The sequence below is a fragment of the Ochlerotatus camptorhynchus genome, unplaced genomic scaffold (genome assembly GCF_037179485.1).
Source record: "Ochlerotatus camptorhynchus isolate MF236.1 unplaced genomic scaffold, CSIRO-AGI_Acam_v1.1 ptg000130l, whole genome shotgun sequence".
Classification (NCBI taxonomy): Eukaryota; Metazoa; Arthropoda; class Insecta; order Diptera; family Culicidae; genus Ochlerotatus; species Ochlerotatus camptorhynchus.
In genome coordinates this window covers 3,666,522-3,692,675 of record NW_027040620.1, presented here as the reverse complement: position 1 = coordinate 3,692,675, position 26,154 = coordinate 3,666,522, and the positions used below count along the sequence as shown (strand labels likewise).

The 26,154-nt window shown below is 38.0% G+C and overlaps 1 protein-coding gene across 1 annotated transcript in view; it reads left to right on the top strand.

The window, feature by feature from the left end:
• The first annotated feature begins 8,597 nt into the window (after positions 1–8,597).
• LOC135700239 (uncharacterized) overlaps positions 8,598–26,154 on the top strand; it is an 84,237-nt gene continuing 66,680 nt past the window's right edge. The window contains exon 1 of the mRNA XM_065220683.1: positions 8,598–8,686. Within this exon, the coding sequence (XP_065076755.1) occupies positions 8,617–8,686 (70 nt within the window). The 5' untranslated portion in view covers positions 8,598–8,616. The remainder of the gene's footprint in view (positions 8,687–26,154) is intronic.

Below are 26,154 nucleotides of genomic sequence, written 5' to 3'. Positions count from 1 at the left end.
ATTTTCGGGCTGGTAAGCTTCCCCTTAAGAATATCTGTACAGTTCAAAACCGGAAATTGCACGCGTGACAATAAGGTAATCCAAGAGACGTTTCTCAGTGGAACTGACAGCTAGAAATCAAGAGTGTGTGAGTGATCTGGTGTTAATGTTGCTGAATGTAAACATAAACAAAGCAGAAATTCATATGAAAGTGAACTGTCAGTTCTACTGTGATCTGTCAAAAGTTCGTGGTAAACAAAAAAGTCAGCTGATCGCAACTGTCTCGTCGATTTGTTATCGATTTGTTCTGTACATCATACCGAGCATCAAACATACACACTTAAACTTTTTCGCCGAGATTTCAACAGCCGAGTACCTATTTCTGCAATTTATTTTGCTGAGATTCAGTAAAACAATTGCCGAGACTCAGCTAACAAACAGATATTTTGTAGAGATATCAGCAAAAGTAAATGTCGAGGTAATCGGCTGTTGGAGATTTTACCGAGCTAGAATAAGTGTGTAGTGTCGGACATAGTGCGCTGTATTCGCACAATGATGCGATATATGAGCTCTATGTTCGACGTATGTTTAACGTACAGAACGAGAGTAATATCGTAATATCAAATGTCGTGTGTGGGGTTTTCCGGTGTCCAACTTGCCCGACAATACCGTAAATCGGAGGCAAATTGATCACTGATTAAAGTAAATATAGAAATAAATTTCTACGAAAAATGACATTGATATATTAATAGTAATAAAACCACTCTGTCGTTCAGCATAATAACTCATCAAATTTAATATTTTGATAATTTAAGAATTTTTTTGAAATTTTTTGCACTCTTCCTGGTAAATTTACTGGTTCATGGTCCCGAAAGTTTCGCTTTTCAGCCCACAACTGCAGATTGCTTGCCAGACAAGGAACTTGTTGGGGAATTATGACTTTTTTATTTTACATTCTTCCGGGGCACTCTTCCGGTCAGCCGAGGTATTCAATTCCCGCCCATAAATTTGATCGAAAACTGATTTAAACAAATGAAATTAACCTGACAACCAATGACTACTATAATTCTAAAAACTCTGAAAAAAATACTCAAAAAATGGCAACGTTTTTAATTTGATCGGATTTTTTCGTGTTCAACCTTTAATTATTCAGTGATCGACAAGTTTTTATTGATCATTGTGCTGTCCACATGTTGTATTCTAGGTTAGCTCAGATGGCAGAACAAACGGCTGGTAATCGGGAAGGTAAACGGTTCGAACCCCACTCAGCGACATATATGTAGGTATTAAATTTTAAATTCACTGTGCGTGTGTGTGCGTGCTCTTCGTCAGTATCAACAAAAAAGCAATCACTAAAAACCCCTGTTCCCAAGGGGTAAGCCACTCAGCATATTGTGCCGAAATTATATTCGGCACACCTTCGACACAATCTCGTAGGCATTGGATTGTTGTAAATAAAATGGGATCACTGAACGACAATTGTCATTGAAGTTTTTCACAACATTACATGCTGTTTGATTGTATATTCAGGAACATCCTCTAATTTAATATATCAGAGGAACTCAAACCAACAGTTCACTTCTCGCTTCACTTATAGATTTAATTCCGAAATGTAGGTAATAGCGTGGGCTCGACAAAAAGCGGCAGTTAATCAAACCCTATTAGTACCCTTAATCAAAAAAATGCTGTAATTCACACAAAACAAACTACAGAAGTCAAATTCATCATCCTCCATATTCGGTCTCCAACAGTGTCCCCCACCGGTTCCAACTCTTTCCGGCCGATGATAGACCGTTGCTTTTCACATCACGAAAGGCTAGGTTTCTGGTCTGCCTTTGAGGGCAATATACAACCCATAATCGCATATCAGTCCCATCTTTGCTTGATTTCCTATCCACATGGGACTGATAGGCGATTATGGGCAGTATACAACTCTAATTCACAGGACTTTTATTATCCTATGAAAACAATAAAAAAAAATCGCACACATGCCACTTCCCGCGTCATCATCAATCGGCTGGCGAACGAATACTATGAATTTGAGCATCATCTACATTCGATCAGATACATGTAGAATCAGGTCCGATCAGTTCCAATGGGATAGTAACCACATCTACATTTATGGGAGAATTTTTCTTCACACACGTCCGACGGTGGTAGTATTTTTCTATGTCATTTTCTTGTTTAGACATTGCATTCCTCATTGGTTGCCACTACTGTGTTACCTGACTTATACCGAATATATGTTGCATACGAGAACCCCGAATGCAACGTATAGTTCGTCTAATTTTACATTGCAAATGCAGTGAAACCTTAGACTCATATGTCATACGTTGTATTCGGGGTACTCTTCTGTGAATATAGACAAACAGACATAACACATTGAATATTTCTAACTATAAAACTAAAAAATTACCGCCATCTGTTGAGTACACTGTCGTGGGTAGTACGCTGAACAGATAGCAGTAGTGTGTAAACGTCAAACGCAAGGGAACTGACTATGCACGCCAAAGGTGGAGGTACTTCCAACTACGACACTTTTAAATTGGCCGTTAAATGCTTGTTCGATGAACAACTTGCGAATGTTATGTCTGTTTGTCTGTGGTATATTCGTTATAAGTCAGGTAACACAGTAGTCTGATTTATCCTTGCGATTTCAAACCAAAACTTTCAAGGTGTCAGGAATAAAGTTGGTAAAGGCACAGCTACAAAGCAAGACCATGCTGCAGGCGGCTGGGTTCGAATCCCGGGCCAATCTAAAAATTTCTTGACTTCTCTGGGCATAGAGTATGATTGTACTTGCCACACAATTATTATTATACGAAAATCGAAAGCTCTCAAATAATAACTGTGGAAGTGCATCTAGAACACTAAGTTAAAAGCACGCAATAAACTAATATGCCATAAGCAATAAGCAAATGCGAGGAGGAGAAGAATCAAAAATTTGATCGAATATGCTTTGCTACAACTCATGTATAGTCGAATGAAAGCATCTCCGAATTTGTGTTAACTACGCCTGAACAGAAGTCATTATGGAAAATAGTACAGCATGCAATTGAATAAAATCAAAAAGCCGTTCCTTCAATAGATCGTTTGTTGAGATTTGTTTTGCGTATGAGAAAAAACTTACCCATCCCTCACATTTATTTTAGCGATGTCGAAAACAACATCGAAGCGCATCTATGTACCGCGGACCCTCGGTAATCTGATCCTTTTCAATCTGAACACTTTTTAGGTTGAACCCCGCTAATCTGCTGGCGCCGGTGGTGTAGTGGTAAGCGTGACTGCTTTCTCACCCCAATGGGTCTGGGTTCAATCCCAGCCGAGGTCGGTGGGATTTTTCTCAGGCATAAAAATCTCTGGTCACGTCTTCCTTCTGAAGGGAAGTAAAACCGATGGTCCCGGCCCACGTGTGTTGATGAATAGGTGAGATATCCTACGCAGGTGTGGAAGCTGCCTTCCTGTACATTCGATTGCCGTCAATGGATGGCGATCGATGTCCGTCGGTGATTGGCACTAGATAGCGGAACAGAGATCGACGTTAAAGAAAGGAAAGAAGAAGAAGAACCCCGCTTTTTTTCCTCTTTTCGGGACCTAACACCACTGCGAGCAGTAATTAGATCTATTGTAGTACATCCCGTGTCCTTAGTTTAGTGCATGTCCTATTAATCTAACGATTTTTAATTAGCTCACTACTTGACTAGCCTATTGGTCCCAAGCAAATCTATTAATGCATCCCATTCTAGACGAAATTCTAGTACTACACTATATTTGTTTCGATTCGCTATGAAAGTTTGACAGATAAAATGAGGGGTTTGTGGATTTTTGTATGTTACGAGGGGTGTATAGATTAGCTTGGGACCGAAGATAGTACCAGAGCTGAGCCAAAAAGTTGAGCACGTTTCTTCGGGACCATCTGGTCTTAGAGATACCTCTACGGTATTACCATAGAGGTAACTCTAAGACTAGAAGGTCCCGAAATATCGTGCTCAACTTTTTGGCTCAGCTCTGGTACTCTCTTCGGTCCCAAGCTAATCGATTCACCCCTCAAAACACAGGAAAAACCAATAACCCCTCATTTTATCTGTCAAACTTTCATAGCGAATCAAAACAAACATTGTGTAGTACTAGAATTTCGACTAGAATGGGGTACGTTAATCGTTTGCTTGGGACCAATAGGCTAGTCAATTAGTGAGCCAATTTAAAATCGTTAGTTTCATATTGATTGTTGGTACACAGCAAAAAAAGTTGTTGAATATTACATCGAAACTGCTGCAACCAGGTCAATCCATCGGTTGTGTAATATCACATTGTACGATGTACATCGATTTTGCGAACAAAATTACATCCATTGATGTAATATTGTATCTGCTTTTTGCTATTTCATCATTATTTCATACATCAGCTTGAATTACGTTGATCGATATTACTTTTTTTTTGCTGTGTATTACTCCATCACTATTGAGAAATGATGAAGTATTCGATTTTTTTACAGTTGTCATTCTTGCATTTATCGCAAGGATCCGACTCTAATTGAAAGGTCCCGCTCTTTATACCCTTCGGAATGTTGAAACACCCTCCAAAGGCGCGCCCCTCTGTCAGTCAAAATTGGTTTTCTTAGCAACAAAATTAAGGAATGATACCGATAATGACCATGCATCAGAACCCTAGTCTTAACCGCTTCAAACTAGAGATCAACGAATAGAAGATTAGGAATCACATAGATAAAGACTAACTAACTCATTTTTTCCTTGTTTCAAGATCATCCTCGGTGGGCAAAGCCGAGTCTTGTCACTATCAACAAGGCATAAAAAGTAACAAGGACTAAGATGTGTTCCTTGTATTAGTGAAAAATATTGTTCCCCTAGTTTGAAGTAGTCAGGACTAGGAATCGGTGGTGGATCTTACATCCCGTAACGTACCACGAAAAGGTGATCTACCCACGTTACGGGGCTAACTAATCTGCACGCCGTGCATACTAAAAATTGCTCAAACGTCATTTAGCACATGGAATGGAGAAACACGAAATGGAACGATGCGAAACGGAATGCAGATTCAAAACAAAACAGCAAATAAAAGTTCAAATTAAAAATGAACCCCGTTAAAATGCACGAAGTATCGTTCAAATTAACGGGGGTCCACGGTTTTCAAAAACAAGCATTTTGAACTTTGGATTCATGCGACACCTAGTTTTAATATCCGCGATTACAAAAATGATGATGTAATACAAAAATGTCATGCAATTGGACAGATATCAAAACATCATTAAAATGTCCACTCATTCGCCATCTGTGAGTCAATCGTCACTTTGATTCTTCAATAGGAAAATTTGGCAATCGTTAATTTTTTTTTCTCAACATTTACAACCGTGTTGGTAACTTTTCATGGAGTACGATCCGTAGATAGGTAAATTTGTTTCCACTGTATTAAATATTGCTAAATCGAATGACCATTTTCCAATAACCGTAATTTTTTTAATAACAAATTAGAAAGTGATGAGCGGGGGGTTAGTAAAAATTTCAAAAATCCGTAGAAATACCACAGACAAACAGACATAACACTCGCAAGTTGTTCATCGAACAAGCATTTAACGGTCAATTTAAAAGTATAGTAGTTGGTAGTACCGCCGCCTGTGGCGCGCATAGTCATTTCCCTTGCGTTTGACGTTTACACACTACCGCCATCTGTTCAGCGTACTACCCACCACAGTGTACTCAACAGATGGCGGTAATGTTTTAGCGACGATGTTTTACAGGAGAAATATTCAATGTGTTATGTCTGTTTGTCTGTGGAAATACTTTAACTTGTAACTTGTAGACCAAGCTAAATAGCCAAATAAAATCAATATGTACAATAAAAAAATTTAAAAATTTAATCAATTAATTCACTCGCGCGAACTCCACAGAAACAAAATAGTCTTCCTCGGATGGCACATGGATTGCTGAACGAGTATAAATTACCAAGTGGCTCTGCACGCAGACTCAAAACTGAAAGCAGTACACTCAAAATAATTTTCACGTCAATGCTACGTGAAAACATACATAGATTTTTTCCATCGTACTTTTCACCTAAGTGTTATGTTATTCTCATATGAAAGCACTCATTTCAGTGAGCAAGATGGTCACGGGATTATCCCGTAGAAGTTATTTGATTTTTTTGATGGAATTCATGGTAGTTTTCAATGATTTTTATGCCGGTTTAAATTAAATATTTTTCTTGATTTCAAATGAAGAAAAATAAGAAGATCCTACAGTATTCCTTGACCATTGTATCATTATTGTGGAAAATATTCACACAGAAGAAGAAAATAATTCGCGCGAAACTGGACTCGAGAAGGATATGGGACACATATGATACAAAGGCATTTAACTCGCATTTCAATACAAATCACGTACGTTCTATTAAAAAACCTAGGGAATATAAAGGGTCTTTCCGTTGATACATATGGGGTATCACGTAGACTCTACTTGTGTCACGTAAATTTAAGATAAAAGTGAAAAGATAGACTCCAAGTGGTTTTTCAGGTAACAATAACGTGTCGATTATTTTGAGTGTAGAACGAACGAGGGATAAACTGAAAGACAGCCGAACAAGTTGCTCTACCAAGGGAAAACCCAATTGAAAGCGTAAAAACCGAACACTTGCGATTTAAATCAGCGAATGAAACATTTGATGACTCAGTGAATTGACCACAGCATTTTTACAGTATTTGCATTACAGTTTAAGTGTATGAGCTGTAATACTGTTTTCCGTATTAATATCAATTTATATGTGTCAAGTTATGTTTAAAGCGGAGGCAACATATCAATGAAATGTTGTCTTCGATTAAAGCCAAAAAGTTAAAAAAAAGTGATCTTCAAGTCATGCACGACACCATCTATTTCAAATGTAATAAAGTTTAAAAAAAAAAAGCTTGCCAGTGCGCCACCGGTGCCCGAAGGGTTAACGTTACTCACGTGGTGCAATCGGTGCAATGATCTTACGTGCAGCGCGCAAGTACCCATACGATGCATTTTTGAATCTCTTTGTTTATTTTCTCTCCCGCTCTCGACTCTTTTTAACGGCAAAAAGAGCGCCGCCAAGCACGTTTTACTCTTTTTAATCTGTGGGTTGCACTGTTCCACATGCTTCATAAACTTTCGGCCCGAGATTCTAGAGCGCGCATACCTACTTCAAATGCTGATGGAGCTTTTTGAAGTTTCCTCTCACGTTTGTTCGTCGTGGCTTCAAGAGTATCCAACGTGGGTAGACACCTGAAAAATTTCTTTTTATTGGTGAAGAAACTCGGGAGATACCTACCTTAAAGCACTCTAGTTAAAGTGTGGACGACTGTCACCACAAAACTGAAAAAAGCTGTTCCAATCGAGCAAAGCGGTGCATTTTGACGGTTCGATTGGAACAACTTACGACGTCCATACTTTTACTGTAGGGCTTCAACCTACCTTGGTCATCTTGGATGGATCCGGACGGATCAGTCCGTGGCGTGGGGAGAGTGAAAGAGCAAAAGATTGTGGGTATGTGTGTCAGACCGTTGTGGATCCGCTGCTTTTTACTCAACCGAAGAGGGTCTCTGTTGGCTCGTCAGCTGCGTTGACGAGGTGAGATGGAGCAAGCGATAAAATAGCATGGCATGCCGCGCGCGACTTAAACGCAATCTCCGATACACGAATAGCTGAGCTGGGCTCCTTTTCTCAGTAGGCGCCGATTCGGTCCGCGCGATCAGTTAGTCTTCATCGGTTGCTTAGACGGTTCGGAAGTGAATGAGCTCTCCTGCTCTCAAAGATTAGTTTCTAGTTTGTGTTTTCAAAACCTGGGGGCTGCATCGCGATCGATGTTGTGTTTGTTCGAAAACAAGAAGTATTGTTGAATAAAACGGTGACACAAAACTATGTGCGTGACAAATTACATAATTTATAAATGATACTAGTGTGCTGTGCATTTAACTGTATGCACTATTGCAAAGCTCTGTCGTTGACATTGCGTGAAATAAATATTCAAGTGTGTGGTAGCTTATCTACAGTATCTGTGGTTCATTGAGCAATACCAGTTATTTACATTTTGGTGATTTTTTTTTTTTTCAAGTGAAAATAGTGACTAAGGTATAGTGAAACTATAACTAGTTTATATTAGGGTGACAGAAAAGCTTAATTTCTGTTGCAAACGATACCTAAAACAAAGGAGCAGAAGCATCAAAAAGTGTTTTTTTTTTGTCGATGTAATAATACTTGAAGTGAAAGCAACATGTGAAAGCAGATACTCGTCTCTGCCTTCCTCCACCATTGAGAAGAAAAAAAGTCAGTTGTTTACATTTTGAGCTGGAGCTTTTATTTACTCGTGCAAGCGATTGAATCAATCTTTCGTTCCGTTTTGTTCGCTTACCGAAAGGCTGGTGAAGCATTTTTGTTTAAGAAAAGGAAAAATTGCATAGACCAAATCACTGACATTTTTCCTATCCTTGAGCGAATAGCTGCACCCAAGTAAGGGATGAAAGTGAAGCTGCCTCACGTTTCATAAATGAGAGGCACGTCGTTCAATCTACTATTGAAGTCGATCGAAGTGACTAAAGACAGAGAGGGAGAGTAGCGCGAGTAGCAGTCATTGCAGTACGTCCCGGTGTCCCCAGCGACTAGTCCGTAAATGATGTTATTGGCAAAAGCTGTGCTGGTGTGCTGTTTCACGATTTTCGCCGAACTCAGCTTGATTGAAGGTAAGGAAGTCGTTGTCGTTGTGGGCGAAAGCTGAACCGATGTGGTATAGGCACCCCCCAAAATAACCTGCCTGCATGTAATGTTGCATGTGCACGCGCTGCTTCTCGGATTAGTGGACACTCTGAGCCGTGGTGGTCACGACTTGTCGAGAGTAATGCCTGACCTGCTGCCAGGGTTGCCAAATTGAAATCTGTGTTTTTACTCAAAAAATGTTGTCAGCTTCTTTTGAGCTGAAAAAAAAATGTGATTGACATACACTCAGAATTTTTTTCAATGTTACATGAAAACATATATAGATTTTTTCCATCTAGTTTTTCACGTAAATTTTACGTTTTTCATATGTAGATTGGTTCTAAAGTTTTAATTTCAATCCACATAAAACTGTAATAGGTAGTATAGGCTTTTGAAGTAAATTTCACTTTATTTTCATGTGAAAAGATTTTTTCCCAATTCACTAGAAACCAACATAGATTTTATAGTACTTTCTAAGTGAATTTTACTACACTTTAACTTAAATTTTAGTAAATTTTTTCATAGCATCCAAACTGGCGTGGCTAGGCGTTCTAAAATGAGTTTTCGAAATAATAAAAATAACTGGATAGATATTTGTATATTTATTTTATTTTTCAGCTTAATGTAGATGGTTTCTTATATTTATTTACACGTTATTTTACAAGTTATTTTTACACACAAAAAAACTTATTTTCAATCCATTGTAATGCAACTGGGATGCTCTTGGCAGAAAATTCAACAAATCCAATGGAATTTGCAATTTTAGCAATTGGTCGTCAGCAATGCACCGTTCGGACGCCGTGTTAGGTTTTGTTTGTGTAATCACCACTCAGAAATTTTCACACTATAAATTCATGTAAAATCTAAGTGAAATTATCTTACATGAAATTCATTTGAAATTTATACATATTTCATATAAGTTTCAATGCTTATCACATTGCTTTTAATATGAATTGTTATGAATTTTATTAACGTCATGTACTTTTCAGATAATTTATAATATCTGAAGGTTACGTGTTTTTTTTTCCAGTGAAAGTTATGTGACGAATTTTTTGAGTGTAGGGAAAAATAATTCATCTTTTTTTTGATTCTAGATGAAAATTTCAAAAGGTCCTATCTGATTTGATCGAATCTCTTCATCGACTTTTTCTTTCGTTAATAACTCAGCTACACTGTTGCATTTGGCGTTCTGAACACTAGATAAGAACTTCTTTTATCAAATTTTATGACGAAAATAGCACAAAATATGTTTGTACAGCTCGATTCAGCGTGACATAATTAATTAATGGGCCCTAAATGCTTCAAATCACAATTTTAAACAAAATATTTATACCGTAATGCATACCAAACGGTTCCATAATCATGACATTCAATTTTTGATTAATTATGACGTCCACTTTGCAACACGATAAATATGTGGTCAGTTTTAAAATGCACGTGCTATTTCGAGCATGGTAGGCATTGATAATCAACTTTAAAAAGTGTCTGTATTTACGTGCTTTACGGTAATATGTGCATTACCTAAATATCTGTAATCTGTCAAGTATCTGGTAAAAAAAAACACTGAAAAATCTGTAGAAATACAGATTGATCTAAAGTTTTGGCAACCCTGCCTGCTGCATGCATGTGTTGCACAAGACGAAAATATGAAAAAAATAATTGTTGTTCGTTTTAACTGTCTTTGATTTGTTCGGAAGCTTTGACGATCGAACAATGTCGCAAGTACTTACCTACATCGCCAACCGTCAAACGTAAAATATGGTTCATTCATTAGTAGAGCTGCGCCGCCCGGTTTATTTTTTGATTTTACTATTTCGAGGCCAGCAACGGCCGTTGTACCAGTGGGCAAAAAATGATATTAGCACGTTCCTTCTACCACTTGCTTTACAACAACTGCAATTAGGTATTTAACGAAGGGTGCTCAGAATTATTACATCTAGCTGCTGGTGCATTTGAACAATTTGTATTTACGATTGTGCAATGACAAATACAAATATTAGAAAATAGACATTATGAGTTTGATCTTGAGGTTCCGATTCATACAGTTCTTTACGTGATTGTATAAAACATTTGTTTACGTTATAAGTGTGAAAAGCGCATGGCTACGAACATGCTTGAGTTTATGAGTAAGCTGCATAATATTTGTTTCACAAATATACCCAACTAGTAAGAAGGTTGATCTACAGAGGCAAAAGACTTTCCAACGAAAATTCTGTTAACAAAATAAATGGTGTTTCTGGTTATCGTTACATATACGAAGGCATTTCGTTCAATCGAGGCTTAAGTTTTTATATACAATAATTGAAGAGGAAAAGAGCATACTAATACCAACGGGTCCAGTAGTTTCAATTTACTTAGGAGGTAGTTAGCCTAATTCTTTTTCGTGGAGAATGATTTCCCTCCATTAGCACCAGATATAAAGTCCGTTCGTTATTGAAATCCCATCTGCAGCATCAGCTTGTCGATTTCACCTTCATGGACGGCTAGTTATATTTGCATACCTTTAGTTGACGCATCTACTATTTGCATAATGAAACGAACCCGACGCAGTTGATAATCTTTTAATGCCTCTAACACAGAGAGGCACGAGCATAAATCTCTACACCCAAACCTAGCGACCTTGAATGAAAATGAATGTACAAGGATTTTAGAATCTGAATCATAGGCGACCACTTAGGGAAAATTAGCTTGAACTATGCAAAAACAGAGTTCACGACGCCGGGATGTTCTGATGCATAACATCTCTGATCACGCCTTCCTTCAGCAGGAAAGTAAAGCCGTTGGTCCTCGTTTCATGAGTTGATGGGCGATAGGTAGGGTCCCTGGCGTTAGTAGCATTGGTGCTCAGCACGGAAAACAACATCGACGGAAAACAAATCAAGGACAAAAAAAAAACATGAAAAGTATCAAATAATTTAGTATGATTTTTCAAATATTTACATGGGAAGTGCAATTCGTCACTACAACTATTATTTTCTCAATGTCTGTCCATATGGGACTGATGAGGGATTATACTGCCTATAATCCTATATGGAAACAGTAGGCATTGAGAAAATGGGAGTTGAAGTTACGAAGTGCAATTCCCATGTAAATATTTGAAAAATCATAGAAAATCAATTGATAATTTATTCAAGTGAAAATCAGTTGCAATGAAGCTTGCATGTTTTGTTATAAAAGCGAAAAATATGGCAATTCGAAGAGCAGAACTTTAACTTGAACTTATGGATGATTGAACTTCAGGATGGGAATATGCGATTATTATGTTTGATAGGACATTCTGACTTGTTGTTATTTTCACATTTTTCATGATCATAGTCCGTAGTTTTATGACATAATATGAAAGTAGATGCCATCCAAGTGTATCCGCGGCATAAGAATAGGCATTTCTGGTCTGCACTGAGATCTAGAAAGAAATAAAGTAAATTTTGCGGTTTCATGGCAACATGACGCATGCTGCGATTTTTATCAAAAATGAAGTGCCAAAACAACATTAAATTTTGATTTTGTATACTTGCAAAACATTGTGTTTTGGCAAAAATGCGGCCCTACGATGTGATGATTTTTTGTTACATCAAGAGCCACATGTGAAAAGGGCATACAAGCTTTTTCTAAACAAACCTTTGTAGGCCCTTTTCTCGCCAACCGAAGGTCGCCCACGCAAACCAGCAATATTATTGGGAAGGGGAAAGTGTCCCCTACCCGGCGATGTTAAAGGTTTGCGTTGGTGTCATATGGGTTGCGAGAAAAGGGCATCCCTAATAAAAATTGTATGGTTAATTTGCTTAACGACGTGTTCTGGGTATCATCCAAACCATTTATGGAATAGTTCAATGATTTGGGTTATCGTTCGTTTATGGTTATTTTTTATTAGGGATAAGAAGGTTTGTTTACAATGAGCTTATATGCCCTTTTCACATGTTGTTCTAGATATACGAGGATTAAATTGGAAAACATCGGTAGACTGCACGAGAACTCTTTTCCGACACTGTTAACTGCTTTTGTTAGCTCCAAAAGGCATCCTGCCTTACTCGGAGGAGAAACTGAAAGTAGCTAAATACATAAGGTGCTTTTCTTAAATTCCAAACACGAACACATAATTTGATTCACAATAATTACTCTACATAATGTAAACAAAAACATCGGAAGCAAAACAACGAACAGTGATGGCAGTCCCGTTGTGGATCGCATCGTAACTATTGCACCGGGGGGCATTTTTTGTTGCCACTTTCTACATTCAAATATGGTAGATTTGATTGTGGCGCCGATGGTACGATACAACACATGGAAAACAAAACAACTCAAAATCGATATAGAAAGCCATAAAAAATAAGAACTTTCACAAGACTAGTGTTTTGAGTACAACCCTAACAAACAATTGCCTATTGAAGAAACGACTTCTTGACGATTTTATTCAACTGCATGCTTAATAATACTGGTACTATTTTTAATAATAACTTCTGTTCAGGCTTTGTTCACACAAATCTGAAGAATTCATTACACAACACAACATCGAAATATTTGGTGGTGTTGAGTAAGATATGTCGAGAAGCTTTTATTCAACTCAGAAGAGTTGTAACAGAGATTATTCGAGCAAATGTTTGATTATTCAGCGTTTATTGGACATCATTGCTTCCTTAAACAACGATAGTATAAAGGTGTATAAAGGGTGTCCACGATGAAATTGCCACACTATGAAATTGCTCTAACTTTTTAACCGTTGTTTGTTCACACAAATCTGAAGAATTCATTACACAACACAACATCGAAATATTTGGTGGTGTTGAGTAAGATATGTCGAGAAGCTTTTATTCAACTCAGAAGAGTTGTAACAGAGATTATTCGAGCAAATGTTTGATTATTCAGCGTTTATTGGACATCATTGCTTCCTTAAACAACGATAGTATAAAGGTGTATAAAGGGTGTCCACGATGAAATTGCCACACTATGAAATTGCTCTAACTTTTTAACCGTTGGGTAGAATTTAATGAAAATTTGGGTGGATTTAGTTCATAGTGCATTATTTACATCCTGCAAGTTTTAAAGTCCTGTGATCAAAACTCGCGGAAATGGAGTCGAAAGAACAGCTCGTGCGTGATAAAATCTTGCGCATTCATCACGAGAACAAGGATCTCTCGCATCGTTCCATCGCTAAAACGTTGGGAATCGCGAATTCCACGGTGTCGCGAGTGATTAAGCGGTTCGAGGAACGGTTGACCACCGATCGGAAGCCCAGAAGTGAAGGAAAAAGTATTCCGTACAACACCAAAAATCACAACCGCGTAGTTGGGGCCTTCAACCGAAATCCGAACGCCTCCGTTAGGGATGTGACTAAGAAGCTGCACCTAAGCCGAAGTTTTGTCCAGAAGGCCAAAACTAAGGCTGGGCTTCGAACGTTCAAGGTACAAAAGGCCCCTAATCGCGACGAGAAGCAGAACAAGTCCGCCAAAACCCGTGCCAGGAAGTTGTACCTCAACATGCTGACGAAAGTTGAATGCTGCATCATGGACGACGAAACATATGTGAAGGCCGACTTCAAACAGATCCCCGGCAACCTGTTTTTCACGGCCAAGGATAAGTTCAGCGTTCCGGAGCATGTCCGCACTCAGAAGATGTCCAAATTTGCGAAGAAATTCCTGGTTTGGCAAGCCATCTGCACGTGCGGGAAGCGGAGTGCACCTTTCGTGACCCAGGACACGATGAACGGACAGGTGTACATAAAAGAGTGCCTCCAGAAGCGGCTGCTTCCTCTCCTGAAGGCCCACAACAATCTTCTGGCCGGATTTGGCCTCATGCCACTACTCCAAGGACGTGCTGAAGTGGTATGCGGACAATAAGGTCAATTTCGTGCCGAAAATGTTCAACCCTCCCAACACTCCGGAGCTCCGCCCCATCGAGAAGTACTGGGCGATTATGAAGCAGCACCTTCTTAAACGACCTAAGGTAGTGAAGACAGTCGAGGAACTGAAGAAAGTATGGGTTTACATGCAAAAAACGGTTGATTCACAAGTTGTGCAGAATCTTATGGCCGGGGTTAAGGCCAAGGTGCGGGCATTTGCGTATGGACTGTAAATAAAATACGAGTAAAATGGTAAAATGAAGTTTAATAGTTATTTCTCAATCCCTGAAAATTTGATGGCAATCGGATGAAAACTCGAATTTTGCGAATCAATTTTGTGTGTGGCAATTTCATCGTGGACACCCTTTATATACGCTTGGATTCTCATGTGAAATAATGTTTAATTAGACACTATTATACATTTATTACACGATTATTTAACAACGCGGTAATCAACGGGACAAAGCAGGCTTGTTATCGTTAGTGATTGTTGTGTCATTATTTCTGTCTAAGCACGCACCCACCACACAGATACTAGAAAATTTATTGCAAACATACATACACACATGTCGTTGCAATCCGATCACCAGCCGCTTGCCTTGCCATCTGAGCTATCCTAGAATACATCATATCAAGCTGAACATTGCATTAGGTTCTAAGTAGCGTTGATCTATTCTCTTCGTCGACTTTCTCTTTCGTTAATAACTTAAGCACACACCCGTTTCTTGTTGTAATTGTCATATTAGATGCTAGATATAAGCTTCTTTTATCAACCTGCGTGCTGAAAATACCTGGGCATGTTTTTACATGGCCGTGGGGATACAAAGAGAAAGTCGACGAAGAGAATCTCTCAATGTTACTTAGGACCTAATGCAATGTTCAGCTTGATATGGGCAACTAAATAATCAATAAAGCTTGAATCTGAATACCTATCAGCACTTCCAGCCGTAACTCTAGCTATTTCAAGGAGATGTGGGAATAATTAATTCTTTCATAGTTGTTTTACATGAGATCAATGTTACCCCACCTCTCTAATTTCGATGGAAAGAATGCTGGGCTATTATTTTCGATAGATCGATGAATTGGTTGTCGTGAGTGATACGATCTATGATTAAGATTTAAATCAATTGGGCGTAGGAAATAAATGAAAAGGGATGAGGTTGGGATTGAACTCGCGAACTTCTACTTGGAAAGCGGAAACGGTAACCGCCAATTTCGTTTTGTTGTTAGCCTCAAACAGTGTTGTGGAATAATGAATTAATACGTCGTTTGTAAAGCATTTACAAAGCATGCAATTAAAACACGGACGCATAGTGGTATAAGAGCTATTCTGCTGACTGTATTCACCAATATTCAGCAATATTGTTAAGCAATGCAATGGAATCTAATAATGGAGCTAGAAAACAATTATTGGACGTATAATAAAGCATGTTATTAAATCAATTGAAAACAGTCAAATTAAAGCGTCAATGTATGTGCAAATTACACTTATTAAGTATGTTATAAGATCAAACTTCTGGTGTTGAATCAGGAAGACAGTCATCGTTTGTATAGGTTTTAATAAGTATATTAATTAAATTAGATCAAACAGCGGAATAAAGGTGCATCTATTAATCTCAATGAGGTTTTTTTCAGCACATAATCCAATAATTCGTTTTATTCAGCATTGTACGCTTATTTGTGACTCTGAATTGTTTGTTGGGAATTAACAAAAAAGTAACTGTTTTGGTTGTACTTCAAGATTAAATAAGTTAAAAGTAATTAACGATGAGAACAGAATTGTATCCAACACAGTAGTGTTTGAAGAATACTCATTGTTAAGTAGGGTAGAGAACTACTTCGGCCTAATCGCCCATTTTGGGCCTATCGAGCAGAAAACTTCAAATAAATCCATGATTTCAGAGTTAACAAGTCAATTATGCGTTTGGTACGATACTTTAGTTAATAAGCTACCGAACGAAGTCAATGAGAACACGTGATATGAAAGTTTGCACCCATAATTCCAAAAAACAAAAAAAAAAGCTCCGACCGAATGATTTTTTATCTTCATCCGATAGGCCGAAGTGAATTCATTGGCGTTTCAATGGCGTTTCAATGCGTTAGGCCGAGTTTAGAATCTTTTGACAATATCTCAACGATTGGTTTCTCTTTATCAAATCTTACGGTACGTACGAAAAGTTAAATAAATTTGGATGCCATCAGTAATAATAACATTCCGTTTGGTGCTAAACTGAGCTAGATTAAGAAATACTAAATGCGGGTTGTGCTTAATAGGCCGAAAATGGGGTAGTTAACCCTACTTCGTTAAATTTCGTTTCTCCGTGTAGCTCTTTATTTGAACATTGGTGCCTCTAAAAAAAAATCAGTTTTATTATTCTAACTTTTTGTTTTACAATTCTTCAAAAAGCAGTGTACAAAATACTTTTAGAACTAGTTACAGCCTACATTTTTTTGCAGAAGACAGCATATTGCTATCTTCAGGCGTTCATAAGTTACAAGTAGTTTTCGAATAATTCTTGGGTACTTTTAAAGTTTATTTAAGTTGCCAAGTCCAAAGAAATAAAACAGGAACTGGAACATGATAAACAATGGTTCCCGTACAGCTAATCCGGTTGCTAATTGATTTTCTGATGATTTTTCTTCCTTTTGGAATCTATATTTTGGATGGAAAATAATTAGGAGCCTTATGAACCTAATTTGACGCAAATATCATATCTAATTTAACCTTGCAAAAGCAATTAATATGAATATCCGGAGACGAACCAGCCCACACAGCAAAAAAATAATTTTGATATCACATCAAAGTGGACGTTCGTGTCAAAAATATGGTGTAATATCACTTTTAAAAAAGGACAAAATTATCATTAATACATATAATATAAACTGACATTACGCTGCTTTTATTGCAATTGTTTATTTTTGTGGCCATAAAAATACATGAGATTTTCGACATGATTGAAGTGGGATGTAACATTAAAATTTATTTTTTACTGTGCAGGCCTGAAAGTCTCCTTAATAAAGAAAAAAAATATGAAGCTTTTGTTCGCCCATTTAGAGACGATGTTATTATTTTTAACACGAGAACCCATAAAAAAAATTATCAATCTCTTAGCTTCTTTGTTAAGGCAGACGAATTTTGACGCATTTGCCAGATGCAATCTATCTTTCGCTCATATATTGGTCAAAAAAGAATATCCACAAACAGTTTTTTTTTGTGGCGAATTTAAAGGTTGAGTACTAATAAAACATTATTGGTGCATTATTGGGAGCTATTTAGTGAAATAATTGTCTGAGTGCGGAAATAGTACAAACGTGCGTCAAGTTTGGACCTGGGTTAAACATGGTAAATCCACAGTACTTGTTGAGATATTTGAGATTTGTGATGTGATGTGATGTGATGTGAATAGAACCCACCATCAGTGCAAGGATTACCTATGACTGCTGATACTTCACTGGTTGTAAAGTTCTGCCTGATGGTTTGTTGCAGCAGGGTGAATCAACTTCATTGAAGACCTTTGGAAGATAAACGACAAGATGTACGTCTGTCAACACGTGACAAGGGACTGGCAAATCCACGAACCCTTGTCCAGTCTATAAATCCTTTGAAACCATTAGGCTGACCTCCACCCCCCCCCCCCCCCCCCCAAACCCAACATATAATAATGTTTGATTAATGAAATGTATTCAAAAAAGGGTTATTTAGAGCGAACAATCTTCAACTGGAACGTACTCACCAAATCAATATATCCGGGAGCGCATTCCCGATGCTTAATTTTCTCTAGTCATTTTTAAACAATTCCTCCTCCAGCGAATCCAACCACACAATAACTAAATATCACTTTTCTTCTTCATGTCACTCTGTGCACGCATCGTGAAAAAGACCAGCCCCGACCTTCAAGTGTACATTTTCAGATTGCACGTTAGCGATGATCAGAGCCAGTTGTCTCACAAAGAGCCGTAGCCGTAGCCGATCTTGTTGAGATATTTGAGGATTTAACACAAACAAAAAATGCCATGTGAAAGAAAGACTGTATTTTCTCTACATCTCATCTCTCAGACGTCGTTTCGACCAATAGTGACGTTTTCGTTGAAAACACACAATTATCCAAAGTTTTATACAAATCGGAGAAGGTCGATTTTTTTTCCGATTCGTCATTTGGCGTGGAACTGCTCATTTTTTTCTTTTGGGGTTATGAATCAAACTGGAAGGTGGCCTATAAGTTTACAAATACTTTTCTTAAAATGAAACATCCTACTCAACACCTGCAGCATCCATGCTATGCTATAACCACAGACAAACAAACATAACTCTTAAATATATTTAGAAATATTAGTTCGTCTAATTCGTTAGTTGGGTCGAGCTGGTAGCCCAACCAGCGAATTTCCACTGTATCTGCTAAAATCATATGCACGGCCAATGAGATCAACCCAAATTTGAGTTTAGTTTACTCATAATCGCAAAAAGTGCAGGAACGATGAGTAAATTAGCCCCATGTTTTACAGGTAAAACCTAAAAAATCTGCCGAAAAATGAGGAAAATGTACGAAATTTTTACACAGTCAAGGAAAATTACCAGTAAACTGAGAGAATTCAATCTTTACTATTCCCATATTTGATATTGTTCTCCTGGAAAAAGCTGGAAAACCTGGAAAAACATGAGGCAAATATGTTTTTTTCATTTCACGCATCTAAATCTATCTTCTCGCATTTTGTTCCTTGATTTGTTTTCCGTCGATCTTGTTTTCCCTGCTAAGCACTAATGCTACCGACGCTAGGGAGGCAACTCCCACCTGGTCCCTACCTATCGACCCATCAGCTCATGAACCGGGGACCAACGGCTTTACTTCCCTTTCGAAGGAAGACGTGATCAGAGATGTTATGCCTCAGAACACCCTGGTGGCGCCGACTGGGATTGAACCCAGGCCTGCTGGGGTAAGAGGTAATCACGCCTTCCACTACACCACCGGCACCGCTATCTTCTCACATTGCAGTGCATCTTTTTGCATGAAATCCGCTAATGCACAATATAATGCCTTCAAGTAATACAGATCCTTGAAATGTCGAATCGGAAAATCAATCCCAATTGTTATGAAGCTTTTGAAACGACGACAAGAAGTACTCCAAGATCTTTTACAGTGCTCTCACGTTTTAGGGAGGTACTACTCGAGAAGGGCCCGTGGTCATTTACGCCCAAAGGAAATAACAGAGCATTTAGAAGCATTTAAGACCATACGATTCGTCTTGCACCAAGCTGCGAAGGCCTCTAGTTGTTCTTGATAAAGAAAGCGTCACTTGGTTTGTTGATAACATAATATAGCTTGATGTCATATTTGTCGTCGTGTGGCAGGACGTTGTTAACATCGTTCGTGTATAGCAGGAAAAGTAATGGTCCAGTCAGCTACGAGCGCCGCCAAGAGTGAAGGCTACCGTCAATTTCTAATCTGTCAAACTTGGCCAGGGCGATTTCGTGATCCATTCAATCGAAAGCAGCCAACAGATCCGTATAAATCGCATCTTTTGCAAGCCTTTCTCCATTGAAACGACGAAAAAAGTAAATGTCACAAGGTTGATGGTAGTCGACCGTTTGGGAACAAATTTATGTTGATCTTTTGATGAGATATATTGCGAGCATTTTTGTGAAGTCCAGGACAATCAATTCAAAAAGTTTTGACGACGCACAAAAGGTGGGAATACCTCGATAGTTGGAAACAGTACACTTGCACACCAGAAGCCAACGAGAATCAAATTTTGATGCCAACTGAGATGCAATTGCATGGGTGCATGGGGACAAATCTTGTGGAACTTTTCAATCATAAAAAGCCAAGATGGACAGGACGAAAAAAAAAAAGACCAGGATAAAGAACAGAGTGAAGACTGCTCGACGGATACCAGTACGTACGCTAGCGTTAGATTGCAACAACCAGGAAACGGCGGAAGTATTAGAGGTGCTGCATGAGGAGGTGGTGAAAATGAACGTAGCTATCCCGGAGACCGAAAACGAAGCCCAACAGCCTGAACCCCAATTGAACTGATGGCTGCAACGGCAGAAATATTGGGCGGATCTGGCGGCATACGAAGCTATGCTGAAGAAAATTAAATTGGATAAAAACAAAATTATGAAATCAATGATTGTAAAAATAAAATGAAATTGCCCTCGACTCGATTGAGCTACAAGATACATTGAGCCTACCAAATAAATACATAAAAAAAAAACAATTAATTTTCAGTCTTCGACAAAGTTTTTTGGTAAAGTAGAAGCTTGAAAGTTTTTGATAGGCAAATAAATATTTTCTTCCCATTTCACATACTTACTTTAAAATCGTCTCGCAAATCCAAATCACAACCAAATTCGTTTAAATAAGGCACCATTTTTAGGAGCTACATAGAAATCCAAAAGGGCAAAACAAAATGGGGAATAGATAATTGTAATCTGCCATACAACTTGACCCTCCCTAATGTTCATAGTTTTTTTTCCCGATTTAACAGATTATGAACACAGATTTAAAGGTTAAACAAAACCGTCCCACGTCTGAAAATATGTATAGAAACCGTTAGGCCGATAGTAGGGACAGCATCTCTATAAAAGCATATTTTAATCGAAACTACATCACAACAATATATAAGCTTCAGTTATCACTAACACACTCTTATTATATACATATAAGAAAGTTTCAACAACATCCATTGATCCATCCACCACAGTGCATTTGTAATACAATTAAAAACGAGCGGTCCGCCAATTCAGTGAGGTTTAGTTTCGGAGTGAACGAAACCGGCAAATAAAAATTCAGCAAGCGTTCAATCGAGACGAAAAATATGCCATCACTTGTCTTTGTTTTTTGCCACCAAATAACCCAACTCCTGCACCCATGGATCTGGAAGGCAATCCGTCCCAATGGCGGGGAGCACTGACAGTGACGACCGATTGAGAGTGTGGTCATAATAATAAGACTGAAACGCTCACCCTATTTATTTATTGAATCGATTAATATGCCGAGCCATGTTTCCGCATATCCATATCGCGTTCATAACGCCCCAAGTTTTGCTCAATACCAAGTCATCCCAATTTGGATGCAAAATGCACAACAATCTCAGTCGAGCAAAATAAAAACATGAAGTTCACTCACTCGGCACTCCAGCCACTAGCTTGAGGTGTTGATTTTCGATGTTATTCTAAGAAGTGTGGAGTTAGCGGTGTAGTTCGAGCGCAACAAAATGTTGTTAAGCGGTTAATCATGTTTTAGAAGGCGCAGCATCAGATCTGATCAGCAAATCAGCGGAAGCATATTATTGTATCGTAATGCAATTCAAGCAAAACGTTTAAAATGTAACTGTTGATAATCTATGTTTAAAAGTCGATTTGAATAGATCAACATGCATACGCATATATAGTTGAAGTGTGTAACGTTTATTACCTTGACCGGAGACCGAATGTGGGTGGATATTCTTGAGCGGTTCAAATGCCAAGCAAGGATGCCGTATTTAATTTTCAGTTGGTTTACACACTAACTTATTTTTGCCGAAATCAGTATATTTTTTGACGAGATTAGAACAGCTGAGCGATCGGCGATCGTTTCGGTAATTTCAACAGATGCTGAGTATAGTCGCTATATTCATAGTCTGGTGGATAGAATCTCGGGAACCAATTGAGCTGTCAAATAGCGGAGCCAATCGAGCAAATCACGACCAAAAACAGAAAACAGCTCATCAGCTGTTGCGATCAAAGCTTCGGAAACCCTCTTCTCGTGACTAAAGGCTCGCCTACGCAAACTAACACCATCTTTGGGTTGAGGTAATTTGCGTTCGATTAGCGAGGAAAGAATAATCAACGTTTTGTTGATAGTATGTTTTTAATAGTTGATATCAAGAGCAAATTTTCATTACGTCGAAAGTAACAAAGGTAAACAAAGTCGAGCTATCAGTGTCAATCGATTCTCCTGCTATTACACTATATACTGTCTGAATATAGGATCACATCCCATTTTTAAATTTATTTGCCAGTCAAATTGCTTTTTGACGTAATCACCTTCCGATCAAAATAGTTTTCGATGTTACTTAAGTCACCTGATTTCTATGGAGATGCCGTTTGACTTAAGTAACAGCGCTGAGAAACCCGTGAAAAGTGTACGTTCGTCGTTTCGCTTTCTCATTATTAAAGTGAATAAACCGAACTGTTTGTTGCTAAGATGATTTCGGTAGTCCTAAAATGATGAATGGGCTGCACGTAAGGAGACGTAATTGATAATTCTCCCGAATATCCTGGTAAATACACTTTGACTTAAGTAACAATAGGGGCCACCAAACGACGTATAATAACTTTTGACTCAAAAACCAGTATTTCTTAGCATGAAAGCTAGCGATTTGCCTTTGTATGATTAAAACCCTGCTAAATATGTTAAACATTGCTATCACTATGAGATTATATGTGTTTAATTGGAAATAGGAATAACTTTTCGGTCATCAAAACAAAACTTTATTTTTCTCGGATTGGTGCGAATGTTACTTACGTCATAATGAAAATTTGCTCTTGATATATATTATATATATATTGAACTGGTTCCACTTTTTGATAGATTGAAATTCTATCCGCCAGACTATAAATATAGCGAATATACTCAGTACTCGATATTTGAGTAGCACAGTAGTTTGTAGACGGGTAACGGAAGTAACGGAATGTTTTTTATACCATAAATTACTGAAAATCAGCTTTTTTTTTTTAAATTTCTGACATCCAACCAATTTAAGTGATTTTATGTGTATGATTAAAGTCAACTATACACTATTCACCTATACATTATAGATTCAATTGGCACGAAAACAGCCAAGAAATCGCGGTAGGTGGACTTCACCACCCACTGCACTATTCCTGTATAGACATGTATGGAAAAGGATAGACGTGAATTTCTATTATAAGCGAACCCCACACGTATTGACGCGAAGGGATTGATAATAGTATTGATGATGTGAATTAGAAATACACTTAGATTATTTCACAGATTTCTGTGAACAGTTCGGTGTTTTTTCATAGTTTTCCAGTAATTTTTCACAGATATTCAGTGAAAAATTACAGGAAAACTGTAAAAAATCACCGAACAATGTACTGAACATTTAGCTGTTGAGATTTCGGTAAAATTTCACAGAAACCTGTGAAATAATCTTATTGTGTAGGCGGGTTCATCTCTAAATTGTGTAAAGAAAAATGTGCTGTATTTTTTTTTATAAATTTTATTAATACCTTGCGAACTTCATCATTCCGGTATATAAGAAGTAGGGTAAAAAATTCAAGCATTTTTGTCACTGTTCGATCCGCTCAAAAATTTCGTCAATTTTCACTGATTTTCGTCTAAACTTTGAAAAAAAAAAAATCGCTTTTCACTACGTACGATAAAATTATCTATACAAAATGGCGCGTTTTAAGCGGTGCCGGTGGTGTAGTGGTAAGCGTGATTACTTCTCACCCCAGCAGGCCTGGGTTCAATCCCAGTCGGCGCCGCCGGGATGTTCTGAGGCATAACATCTCTGATCACGCCTTCCTTCGGAAGGGAAGTAAAGCCAATGCTTCCCGGTTCATGAGTTGATGGGTTGAAAGGTAGGGTCCAGGTCTGGGAGCTGCCTCCCTGGCGTCGGTAGCATTGGTGCTCAGCACGAAAAACAAGATCAACGGAAAACAAATCAAAGAAAAAAAAATTGCACGCTTTTAATGTTTTTGACAGATGTTCCACGTGTGATAAAAAATAACATTTTGTTAGCAAATGTTCGGTAATGAAGTGATGGCCATTCAGCAAACGTAACATGATTACCACCAACCAGTGCTGTGCATTATCATAACGGTTATTGTACCTTGACGGTCATCCTGGCATAACCGTCACATCTAAAAAATGACGGTCAACTAGCATATCGCACAACACCGCTACCTCACTTTACCGTCTTCATAAAAACCATCCATGACAGTTAAGGCCGCGCACAATAGATACGTTTTCAGGTTTTTGGACAGTTAGCCTATGCATTATCTGTCAAAAAACCCGAAAGCGTATGCATTGTGCGCCGGCCTTTAGAATAAATGACAAGGAGAGAGTAGCAAAATCATTCACTCACTGATCATCTCTGTTGGGCATTTATAAGTGGGAAGTGAGAATAATGCTCCCTCATTTTCATGTTCTTGCTAAAAGTTGAAAAGTTCAGAACATACGAAACATTTTAAAGTAAACGTTGGATTTTCATTTTCCTTGTAACAAATAAATATGTGGATGCTGTTACGTTACAATGTAGAAAAATGCCATTTCTTAACTTGCAACTTAAAGTCACTTTCACTTTCTTTATGTTCCATCGGCAACATCAATTCTTTTTTACGTATCGTACATTTTGTACAATGCTTAATAAATCTCAAAACTGTGAAGCGGAAAATCTTAAATTTTGATTTACTCCAAAAAATTGCAAGGACCATTATGGAACCAACAGCTGGACCTTCAACAAAATCAGTGTGAAACCGAACTATTTGTCAGTGCGAACCTCAACCTGAGCTGGGTTTTAATAGCAAACGAGCAAACTGACGTTTGTCAGAAAACAAGCAGATCCAGTATTGATACCCAATCCAGGTTGACCTTGAATAAGCATTCGTGACTGTATGTAGTACGTGTTCATGCAGATATGAATTCTCATAACAATAATTTCTGGTTATGATACGATTGTAGAACGCAGGATAAGACTTTGTCCTTGATACAGCCCAGCTATCGCCTTATCCGTGATTTTGGAAGAGGAATGACCGTCATATCCGTATTTTTGCTCGAAATGAGATGACGATCATTTTATATGTCTGTTTATTTTTCCTCGGGGATAAGATGGTACCACATGACAGATGTTAGTGATATTGCGAATGAGTGAAAAAAGCAAATTAACGATATCTCATGGTAATTGTGTCATAATGGTGAGAAGTTTTATGGAGAGAGGTTTCTCAGTTGTTTTGATTGTTAACCGTATGAATCTATTTTGTCAATCTAAAGGCTGTCAGTACCGTGATGCAAGTCAGCACTGCCGCCAAGTCTGAGATATCAGTTAGAATCAGATTAGTAAGAATAATCATATAAGAAGATGTCAGTAATGAAAATAGCAAAACACAGCAAATGATTTTTGAAAGTACTGGTCTTCAGTAACTCACTTTATTGTTTTCGGTATGAACCTGGAAAAATAGCCGAATGTGTAGCAATTTAATAGTTTTGCCGAGAATGCGATTATTGCGATTAAGTGTGAATATAGAAGCTGGTAGTATGAATTCGAGCCATGAATTTCAAAAGATGTTTTGGTACACGCAGTACGAAGTTTTGATTTCGGATTAAGATCCCGCTGTGACTCTGGATGTTTGTGTGCGAATTTTTGTGGTTTGTGCAGAATGCCAAGGCCTATAAGAACATAGCTGAACGGATGTATTGCGTTTCAGTGATTGCAATCAAAAAGGAAACCAAAAGATATTAATACTATTTTGTGATCGATATTTGAGCGAGTCGCATGGAAATCATGAAAAATTAACGTTTAGGAGTTCGAAATACTCGTAGAAAACATTATAATGAACCATACGCAATTACTTTGTCCTGCATTTAAGCTTACTTGCGCTAGCATTTCCCG